Genomic DNA, 11,127 nt, shown 5'->3' with positions numbered 1-11,127 from the left:
TTTTATTTCATTTGACCTTTTTAGTTTTTTTTTAATTTTATTTTAGTTTTAATTTTAGTTTTAAAATATCTGTTTGATAAGAGATACTAAATTTTCTAAAATAATACGATAAGATAGTAATTTATTTCATGTTGATACTGTATAAAAGTTAATTATTAATTTAATAAAAAAATTAAATAACTAATATCGTACTTTTAATAAAAATATAATTTTATGATTTTAAAATATTAAAAATATATTTTGAAAATAAATAAACTAAATATTTTTTATTATTTTTTATATTTAAAAATAAACTTTTTTTCATAAACCAATTGTATTTTTAAAAATATGAAAAATTTAAAATAAAAATCATTTTTTAAAAATAAAAATACAAAATAAAAACAACAAATATTTTTACAAATCCATCGTCCCTTTAATTTTTTCGGTTCTTTTTAACACCATTTTCAATAGGACTATTAAACAATCTACGTGTAATAAATTAACAATGGTTTTTTAGCGACTTAAAATTATTCAATGATATTTTTATAAAAATTATAATGTAATTCTTACTTTTTGTTTTTCGTAATGAACTTAGTATTTTTTATCTCCCATTATTTTAGAAGTTAGAAACTTCTTTTACTAACTTTTAAATCTAAAAAGTTTAAATGATTACACAAATAACTAGGTCCAATAAACAACTTTCAATAGTTGCAATAATTCTTATGGTAAATTTATTAAAACTGGTTAGAAAAAATTAAGTCAACACAGCATGTTACGACTTGTCAACATGCATTTGTCATTACTCATGTGGACATGATAATTGATGATAAATGAATGACGTAATTTTCAAACCACAAATATTGATTAATTTTGTTAATGGAAGGTGTATACAGTATACACTTTACATTTGAAATGGTTACTTGTTAGATGTTCTTCTTCAAACGTCATGTGAAGAATTATACTGTGTTGATAACACGCGACGAAACTAATAAAATAATCTTAAAATTTTATTTTATGCTTAAAATTTTATTTTAATAATATAAAACATATCTAAATAAATATTTGAATATGTTAGTAAAATCTTTTTTTTTGTACGATATAAAGGTACTATGTATATCTATACCAAAATCAATTTTTTTTCTTAATAAATATATTTGAAACAGTCATTAATAATACTGATAATTAAACATTCTTTTTGTGTGTTAAATATTGATATGATAATTTAACTTTTCATCTTTATAGAGATTAAATTTATGAACTTCAAAATATAAGATTGATGGTTAAAATATCATTATTTGACTATTTGTTATGGAATATATATAACTCTTTTAATTTATAGAGTGATGATAAAATAATGTGAAAGCTCTATCCAAAAGAGTGCTTTCCAGTTTCTATTTTTTTGTTTTTTTTTTCTCCTTTTTGAAAGTAATTGCGTATTTAGCTTTTCCTGAAGCAAACATTATTAATATTAAAAAACAGTTTCGCTATTATTGCTTTGGCACTTTGTGTTCCTATGATTCCCCACACGCTTGTGTAGCCTCTCTAAAAAACAATTTTTTTTTTCTCTTCAATCATTAAGTCTTACACCATAAAATATATCACTAAGTTTTGTTTAACTAACTAATATAAAAGTATATTAAAATATTGAATTTATTCCTATTATTAACATTTAATATTCCAATTATATAAGCATTTAACTCTTGTAATATTTAGCTTTATCATTACGTATAACAATATTATATAACTAATTCAGTTCAAAACAATATATGATTAATAATACAAAAAAAACCTATACTTAAATAACTAAATTAAAATTTACCATTTAATATTATTATAATGAGAAAGTATACCAAGACCTATTTTCATGTTATTTGTATTTTACATGTTATAATATAGTTTTGGCATTACAAACAATGAAGAGAATTTCTCAGTTCTCACCATTTTTAACTCTATAAGAGTAACATGTTTCTTGGAAGATTGCATAACTGACAATATATTTTGAATGATCATTATTTTATTTTGCCAATTATTATGCTTTGTAGCATTTTATGGACAATGGATAATATATGTAATTCAATTCAATTATTGTTATTTTTTCTCTTTATTTGGATAAGGGGCAAAAGGCAGCAGATGAAGATCTAAGAAGACCATCTATAAGGTGGTCAAACGAGATCTACATATAAACGGTCTATCTATAGACATGATACATGACAAAGCACAATAGCATCGTTTGATTCATGTAGTCGACCCCACTTAATAGAACAAGGCTTTGTTGTTGTTGTTGTGAGATAAAAAAAACAAAAAAATATGAGTTTAACTAAGAAATCAATTATTTTTCAATTAATATTAGTTATTTTTTAAAATTATCCTTTTATGATAAATTTTGAATTCTAAATATTAAATTTTAAATTGTAAATATTAAATCCTCTAAAAAAATGAGAATTTAAAACATAATTTTATAATAAAAAATTGAGTTTTCATACTTATTCATACTAGCGCTCTATGTAAACACTCCTAAGTATGAACATAGACTAAAAAATTGAAAAGTCATAGATAACTCATAATATCCAGCTGACCTAATAACTAGTAGAAGAATCAAAACTTGTCTAAATTTTCTCTGTGCTTTATGTATTTGTCTCTCAGATAAGGTTAGATACTTGGATACCCAAATTAAAGTTTAATACTATTATTATATATTTATCTGTATCTCTCAAAGTCTCAATCATTACATGTGGTGGAGACAAGTCAACAAAGACTCATACTATGAGCCTCTGATTACCTTATAATATTCTAACTTCAAGTCACTTTAAAGATTCGTTAAAATTTATTAAGAAGCCTCTGATTACAAATTATACACTAATCTCATTTAAAATTTAGTTAGTAATATACTCAATATTCTTGTATTGAGTAAAGTATAATGTTAAATATATTAGTAAATATAACAATAACTTTTTTCTAGAAAAAATTTATCAATTCAGTTCTTGATGGTTACAATTTGACAAAATGTTCCAAAATTTAGGCAAAATTAAAGAAGTACTTTTTTTTTTAATAGTTAAATTCGTATTCTTTGTAGTGATTAAAGTCATAATTTACTCTTCTTAAAATAAAATTTAAGAGAAGTCAAAGTAAAGTGCAAAAATAACATAGAATAGTGATGAATTTTTTTATTTATTAATCTCAAGCATAATCACTAATAAGTAGTATAATTTTTTTTCCAAATATTCAAAATACAAGGGCAACCTAGAAAGCAGTATTTAAGGTTCCAATATTTGGATCATTATTCTACTCTTCACATGCTTGCATAAGTTGGCAACTTCAGCATTCACAAGGTTAGAGAGATTCACTTCTTTCATTCACATGCTTTTAGGTTTATCCTCTCAGATTCTGACTCTAAAGTTGAAAAACACATTTGTTGCTACTTTATTACATCTTTACTTGTTCTGGATTCATGTACTTGAATCCTTGATCTTCATTGAAATATTGGATTGTTGCTTTCTGTTTGGGTAACTATATTGATTCAATCATAATTTCTATAGTTTTGTTCTTCTTCTAAAGGCATCATCTTTTTTTTAGCAAAGCTTTTGTAGTTATTATTATTACTTGCTTGCCTTTCAAAATTCAAAAACAATATTCATTCTAATTTATGATTCTGTCCATTGTTTTTTTTTCTCAGTATCTGAATTCCTGAATACTTAGGCCAATTCTGAAATACAATAATGGAAGAAGATGATGTTTACACAAAAGATGGAACAGTGGATTACCTTGGAAATCCAGCAAACAAAAAGAAAACAGGAACTTGGAGAGCATGCCCTTTTATCTTGGGTAATTTTTTTTGTGTCTGTTGCATTTCCAACTATATGTTTATTAGGGTATGATAATGATATTAAAATTACTCTGGTTCCAGAATATCCGTCATCTTAAAATTTTGGTAACTAAATGTATTTGGACACAAATCGTATCCAAATACATTAAGTTTTGAACGTACCAAGATTTCAGAATGACGGGTATTTTAGAACCACGGACGAATAACGAAATTAGTGCTTATAATTCATTTACTTACAGGGAATGAATGTTGTGAGAGATTGGCTTACTATGGTATGAGCACAAATTTGGTGCTTTATTTCAAGGAGAGGCTACATCAGCATAGTGCTACTGCTTCCAAAAATGTGTCTAATTGGAGTGGAACATGCTACATAACACCACTGATTGGAGCATTTCTTGCTGATTCATATCTTGGAAGATATTGGACCATTGCATGTTTCTCAATAATCTATGTTCTTGTGAGTATAAACCTCTTCAATCTATAACTGTCAATTTGAACAACCATTGTCTTGATGCATTCATTAATCTATCTGAAGATCGGGTAGTTTTGTCAGCGATGTCATCTTTCATAGATAATTTTGGTACTTCACTCTTTAAGATACCATTTGAAGGCGAGACTTGGAGCAACAGTTGAGTTGTCTCCGTGTGACTTCAAAGTCACGGGTTCAATTTATCAGGTTAGGTTGCGTACATTACACCCTTTAGTGCGGCCTTCCCCGGATCCAGTGTTAATGCAGGATGCTTGTACACCTCTTTTAAGATACCATTTAGTCTGAATTGGCAAAATGATATATAAAGAGCGAAGTACCAAAATTTTGAAGCTCCAATAGTGAGAACTGAATTGCTGGAACTTTTTCCTTGTTGCATATAACATTAGTACATTAATATTGATTCCGAAATCCCAATGCATTTCAAAAGTAAAACCAATTTTTCTGTCTAAAAAGGATCTAAATCTGTTCTTGTTATTGACCAGGGAATGACACTATTGACATTATCTGCATCAGTTTCTGGTATAAAGCCAACTTGCCATGGCCATGGAGATGAAAATTGCCATGCCACCACTCTAGAAAGTGCAGTGTGCTTTATAGCTCTTTACCTTATAGCCCTTGGAACAGGTGGAATCAAGCCATGTGTTTCATCCTATGGAGCAGACCAGTTTGATGATGCTGATCCGGGGGAGAAGGAACACAAGAGTTCTTTCTTCAACTGGTTCTATTTCTCAATCAACATCGGTGCTCTTATCGCTTCTTCGCTGTTGGTATGGATTCAGGACAATGTAGGATGGGGATGGGGATTTGGAATACCAGCAGTGGCCATGGCTATTGCAGTGGCAAGTTTCTTTTCAGGTACTCGGCTGTATCGAAACCAGAAGCCCGGAGGAAGTGCCCTCACTCGGATTATTCAGGTCATAGTAGCATCCATGAGGAAGTATAATGTTAAAGTGCCTAATGATAAGTCTCAGTTGTATGAAATTGCAGACACTGAGTCTGTTATAGAAGGAAGCAGGAAGCTTGATCACACAGATGAGTTAAGGTAAAGCAGTGCCAAAACAAATTTGTGATTTTTCATAACTCAGAATTAAGAGAAATTTTGTGATCATATTTGAATCCTGATATATGACATGCTGTCCTAAAAATTTGTATTTTTATCCACATCCCCATTTTAGCTTAAGCTTTTGGGAAAATAGTTTTATGACATGGTACCAGAGTTTCTATGACCTAAAGGTCTAGAATTCGATTTTTGTTGATCCCAAAAGAAAGGATTTCAGTATAAGGCAAATAAAAAGAGAAAGAAAGCCTATGCAAAAATATACAGAAATCCAAAAAAAGCTCTTGCGTGAGTCGGCTTAAGCTTCTGGTAGAAATGGTTTCATGAGAAGTTGGACAAGAAAAATTGTCCTGAAAAGCATGTTTCATGTTATCAAATGGGATCTAAGAGTATTATTGTTTGTAACAGGTTTTTTGACAAAGCAGCAGTGGTTGGACAGTTAGATAATCTGAAGGAATCAGTGAATCCATGGAGACTTTGCACTGTAACTCAAGTTGAAGAGCTGAAATCCATTCTGAGATTGCTTCCAATATGGGCAACCGGCATTGTTTTCGCCACTGTCTACGGCCAAATGAGCACATTGTTTGTGTTGCAAGGACAAACCATGGATACTCGCGTAGGCAACTCCTCTTTCAAGATTCCACCAGCATCCCTTTCCATATTTGACACCCTCAGTGTCATATTTTGGGTTCCGGTTTATGACCGGATCATTGTGCCGGTCACTAGGAAGTTCACCGGCCACAAGAATGGCCTAACACAACTCCAAAGGATGGGAATAGGCCTCTTCATATCCATATTTTCCATGGTGGCCGCCGCGATTTTGGAAGTCATTAGGCTGAGAATGGTAAGGAGGCATAATTACTATAACCTTGATGAGGTTCCAATGACAATATTCTGGCAGGTACCTCAGTACTTCCTCATAGGTTGTGCTGAAGTGTTCACATTCATTGGCCAGTTGGAGTTCTTCTATGAACAAGCGCCGGACGCGACGAGGAGCCTGTGTTCTGCTCTGTCACTACTCACTGTTGCCCTTGGACAGTACCTGAGCTCGCTACTCGTAACCATTGTTACAAGGATCAGTACTAGGAATGGCAGCCTTGGATGGATACCAGACAACCTCAACTATGGTCATGTTGACTATTTCTTTTGGCTTTTGACAGTTCTAAGTGTCCTGAATTTGATAATATATCTGGTGGTAGCACAGTTTTATACCTATAAGCGAGCTGTCGGAACTCTCCGGTGAAAAAACCGATCACATGTAGGTTTTCGGCTTGGAAACATCCAAACTATGGTTCGAGCGAAAGCTTCTTTGCTCGAATCATAGTTTTGAAGTATTAGAATAATGTTATTTGAACATAACTGTCATCGTATTTTGTGTTGACATATCATTCGCCTGTTGGTAATAATGGTATAGTATGTTTGAAATACGAAGATGGTTATGTTCAAGAAACATTTCTCATAAAAGTTATGTTGCTGAATCCTAGATTATGAAGTTTATGAATGAGTGTCATCCTTTTGTGTTTGTAATCTTGGTTTTCTATTTACAATTTTAGATAGAGTTAATGTTACTGATTAGTAGCATACAGAAATCAATCTCAATGTGAAATCTTTGTAATTCTTCAAAATACCACAAAGTGTAAAGTTCTCATTGTAAAATTATTGCAACTTCATGTGAACATTCTTCTTGGTGAAAGGTCTCTTTTCATCAGCATATTTTAATGAATTTAATTGTAATAGCAATATCATCAACTTTGAAACAATGTTTGACTCTCATGAAGTCATGATGATGATGGTGATTTTTGAAGTTACAAAAATAATAATTGTACATGATTGATTGATGAAATAAAATATTTTAGTATGTAGGAAGGTTTCATTTCTGCAATTTCACTCTTCCAAACTCAAATAATTACTTCCTTAATCTTAATATATATTCTCCCAATTTTCACGCATTCTATTTGATTCCTTCACAACAACAACAAGTCAACAACAATAATAATCATAATTATTATTATTATTATTATTATTGTTATTATTATTTGAGAAATTTCTCGTGTTTTCTCATTTGTCAGTTTAATATATGTATGTTTAAGTGTTTAACACCTACAATTAATTAGATCCAGATCACCCGTTTATATGAACACCTCAATAACAATATAATTTAATTTTAATATAATATTTTTCAATAATGATATAACAATATATTAGGAAAATGAACAACATTACAACAATAATATATATATTTTTACTTTTTAGTAACTCGTTTAATAGAAAAAAAAAATGAAAACTCTCAATATTACTCACATTCTTATGGTAACTTTTCTTTAATAATAAAAAAAAAGGAGATTTTGTTGAAGGCTTTTCCTTTCTTTAGGTGCTGAAGACACATGTGCAGATTACAGGAATAATATGTGATGAATGAAAAAGCATGGGAAATTGAGTCTGTAATAAATCATAGATCCCACAGAGTAGCATCTGTCGATTACTCTGTAGGAACTATGATTTGTTACAAAGCAGAGACTCAGTTTTTCCATACTTTCTCACTCACCACGTGTCATTCCTGTAGTCTGCACATGTGTCTTCTGCACCTAAAAAAGGAAAAGCTTTCAGCATAGTAGAATCTTTCTAACAAAAATAATACAGATACTTCGTGTAAACAAAATTTTTTTAATAACTTAATTGTTAAGTGTGTACGTTAGTGTTGATGTTGCTTTCAAAATGCAAGAGATAAAATTTGTATTGAATTTTCTTGATTTTCAAAGACTTGAGTGGTCATATGATATGTTTTTAACTAGTTTTGTTGACTTGTCAAATTTTGAGAAATTTCTTTATAATTTTATAGTTTCTAGTAGTGATAGTCTTTCATTCATTAATTTATTTTATGCAAGTAATTTTGTATTCATATTAGCAATTTTAAAAATTTTAATTCAACTTAAATTCTTCCACTTAATTGTAAGTCGTTGATAACTTCAGTTTAATTGTAAACAATTATATAAATTTAAATGAATAACAGAATTTTAGCTAATATGTAGTCAATATCTGTATTTTTTCTTTTTTTTTTCTTTTTAAACAAAAACTGAAAATCAAGACTAGGTACTTACGTAGTTAGTTGAATTTTCCCCCCTTATATTTCTACAAAAATTTAGCCAACATGATCTGATTGTTTTAGGAGTTAAATATTGTTATTTCTAAATTGATAATATTACTTCATTTTATAATACTTTGTTGAATTGCCGTATTTGTACGATGAACACATTTTAGATACGATAATTATTTAACACGCTTCTGTGTCTAATCATATCTTAATAAAAAATAAAAAAGTTTGTCTCTGAACACGTTTGGATACACTTAAATAAAAATATTTTTTTCTGAACACTTTGAACACACTTAAATACTATCATATATTAACGTGTATTTTTTAAATGAGTTTAAAAATAACATATATTATTATTTATTAAAACAAAAAATATTTTAAATGCTTTATATAATTAAAAAAATTAAAATATTTTAATATCAATAAAATAGCAAAATATCATTATAATTTATCTAAATATATATGTCTCCATATCTTATAAGAATTTAGAATTAGTGTGTCTGCGTATTCTGTATCGTACTGTATTCGTGTCGGTATCTATACATCGTAGGTGTACTCTCAATTCTCAAAGCTATCAATTTTCTCCTTTTTCTTTTTCAACATGAGCAAAAAAATTGTATTATTAATTACCCTTTTGTATATCTAAATATGTTTTTGATAACAAATACTTTTTAGAGCATTAGTTAAGGTTACCATTAGGAAATTTTTTTATCCTTTTTAATAAATGTATTATAATATTAACTTTCCCATAAAAAAAAAACTTATTTTTTGTCTTAGTTGTGAGTAATTTGAAAAGAGGATATAAGTGTTATTAAAAGAAATCAGTGTTATTAATTTGGAAGTAATGAAATTCATCCTTTTTTTATTTATAAAATAACTTTTCCACATTTGAATTATGAACTCATGAATCATGATTTTGAAGGGTGACACAAAAAACTCCCACTCCCACCCACCCAAAATCAAAGACTAGAACTTGGACCTTTGAAATGTTCCCCAAGCGTTTTCAGGACCCCAAAACAGGTATCTTTCAATCAACTATTCTTAAACCATTTCTTCAAGATGTGTTTAGTTTCTACTTTTCTCTTCTGTTTTTAATTTTAATTAGTATAAAAAAGATCACTTTTTGCTGTTTTCTATTTTAGATTATGTTAATAAAACAGTAACAAGTAATTTTTTTGAAGTGAAACATGATTTAAATGTTGCTTGGGGAGCTATGTTTTTTCAATAGAACTCCAAATTTTGTTACCAACTGCTCGATGAAATGTCTGAACGAAAACTTCGATGCTCTTTTTCCTTTATTTTTTTTTTCTCTTTCTTTGTTTCTTTTGAACTTATTCTACACTGTGTTTCATTGATTTCAGGTTTCAAGATGCTGAGTTCAATGCATGCCAAGAAATACCTGAAGAAAATTGGGTTTGAAAGTGAAGATTACTTCTTTTGGAAACAAGTTGGGAAAGCCCTACTTTGCACCTACACCATAATGGGTGGTTTTTGGCTTTACAATGGTGGAGCTTCAAAGTTGAAGCCTCAGCTGAAGGTAGACCAGGAGCGAGCCGATAACCAGCACCGGCCGGAGGAAGAGCAGGAGCTAGACCATAAACAGCACCAACAGTTCCCATTGGCCAGCAATTTAGAAGAAATGAAGGAGTTTGTTTCGGATATTGGAACAAAGATTGGTTTAAAAGGGATGGTTGAGAATGATAAGGAGCTAGAAGGCAAGAAGTTTGAGCAGGAAGCACAGAAGTTGTGGATGAAGATGAGGAATGAGGTTGTTTCTGAGCTTCAAGAGAAGGGAATTGATGTGGAATGAATGCAATTCAATGCACTGCAAGTGGCCAAATGCCATTTCAGTTGTGAACTTGATTGTGACTAGAGTAGAACACAACATGTTAGGGAACATAATGCATGGTAAGTAGTGAAGTAATACTTTTCTGTGTATAAATAAATGTTTGTGTTAACATTGAATCGTTATCAAAATTGGACCGGATCGGCCATTTGGTCCGAACGGCAGTGTACTAGCTGCTTGTTTTATTCGGTTCTCCAATTAGATCGAGATCGGATATGCACACAACTCCGGCAAACCTTGAATGAACGGCCTATTTTGAGATCAAGCCGGACTGGTTCGAAGGCTAGAACGACACCGTATTTGAGGTTGGAAATAATTCAAAAATTTCAAGGTGTGTTACCCCTCCTCTACAACCATTTATGTTTGTATATTTATCTAATTAAATAGAATTCAACCAGTTTGACCAGTGATTCATTGGTGGTGGGTTCACTAATAACCCTATGTTTTGGCTGAGTTGATTACTAATCTGGGTTTAGTGAATATGCATTGAATGGTGATAAATGGAGGGAAAAAATGATTAGTATCAACTTTCAATTCACTATGTGCGTTTAGCTTTTTTTTTTTTTTCTCACTTTCATATTTACAAGATCAGGTAATATGAATGGAACAAAATTGTCAAGTGGGTCATTGTTGCTTTGTTCATAAGTCCGATAGGCGTGATTATTTGGCATTACCTTTAGTGTCAGCTTTTGAATTTTTGATGTCACGTAGGGCAACAATAATATGATCGGTTGTTAAAAGATTATAGAGAAAGTTAGTCAAACTATGATTACAATATAGTATAGAACGAGTATAATTACAAGTGGAATTGCTAAAAGGAGACATTTCTCTTCATCTCAAG

At 30.1% G+C, this 11,127-nt stretch overlaps 2 protein-coding genes across 6 annotated transcripts; both read left to right on the top strand.

Moving 5' to 3' along the window:
• Nucleotides 1–2,789: 2,789 nt before the first annotated feature.
• Nucleotides 2,790–7,231, top strand: LOC112791918 (protein NRT1/ PTR FAMILY 8.1). Of its 4 annotated transcripts, none has more exons than XM_025834956.3 (5): nucleotides 2,790–3,308; nucleotides 3,653–3,801; nucleotides 4,042–4,259; nucleotides 4,775–5,334; nucleotides 5,758–7,231. In XM_025834956.3, the coding sequence occupies exons 2-5, from the start codon at nucleotides 3,696–3,698 to the stop codon at nucleotides 6,590–6,592; spliced, it is 1,719 nt and encodes a 572-aa protein (XP_025690741.1). In that variant the 5' UTR covers nucleotides 2,790–3,308; nucleotides 3,653–3,695; the 3' UTR covers nucleotides 6,593–7,231. The 4 variants fall into 4 exon arrangements, with proteins under 4 accessions (XP_025690741.1, XP_025690755.1, XP_025690748.1 ...); XM_025834970.3 differs by having other exon boundaries at nucleotides 3,179–3,308; nucleotides 3,676–3,801; XM_025834963.3 differs by having other exon boundaries at nucleotides 3,288–3,482.
• A 2,041-nt stretch (nucleotides 7,232–9,272) lies between these two features.
• On the top strand, nucleotides 9,273–10,692 carry LOC112791910 (uncharacterized). 2 transcript variants are annotated; one of them, XM_025834944.3, is made up of 2 exons: nucleotides 9,273–9,460; nucleotides 9,802–10,692. In XM_025834944.3, the coding sequence occupies exons 1-2, from the start codon at nucleotides 9,427–9,429 to the stop codon at nucleotides 10,248–10,250; spliced, it is 483 nt and encodes a 160-aa protein (XP_025690729.1). In that variant the 5' UTR covers nucleotides 9,273–9,426; the 3' UTR covers nucleotides 10,251–10,692. The 2 variants fall into 2 exon arrangements, with proteins under 2 accessions (XP_025690729.1, XP_072092350.1); XM_072236249.1 differs by lacking the exon at nucleotides 9,273–9,460 and adding an exon at nucleotides 9,463–9,703.
• The last annotated feature ends 435 nt before the right edge of the window (nucleotides 10,693–11,127 follow it).

Source organism: Arachis hypogaea, chromosome 1 (assembly GCF_003086295.3).
Source record: "Arachis hypogaea cultivar Tifrunner chromosome 1, arahy.Tifrunner.gnm2.J5K5, whole genome shotgun sequence".
Lineage (NCBI taxonomy): Eukaryota > Viridiplantae > Streptophyta > Magnoliopsida > Fabales > Fabaceae > Arachis > Arachis hypogaea.
This window is presented reverse-complemented; position numbering and strand designations above follow the sequence as displayed.

Coding starts and splice junctions, on each gene's coding strand:
- LOC112791918 (XM_025834956.3), top strand. CDS start 3,696: ATGGAAGAAGATGATGTTTACACAAAAGATGGAACAGTGGATTACCTT. Junction 3,802..4,041: donor AGCATGCCCTTTTATCTTGG/GTAATTTTTTTT, acceptor ATTTACTTACAG/GGAATGAATGTTGTGAGAGA. Junction 5,335..5,757: donor GATCACACAGATGAGTTAAG/GTAAAGCAGTGC, acceptor TGTTTGTAACAG/GTTTTTTGACAAAGCAGCAG.
- LOC112791910 (XM_072236249.1), top strand. CDS start 9,637: ATGTTGCTTGGGGAGCTATGTTTTTTCAATAGAACTCCAAATTTTGTT. Junction 9,704..9,801: donor TACCAACTGCTCGATGAAAT/GTCTGAACGAAA, acceptor CATTGATTTCAG/GTTTCAAGATGCTGAGTTCA.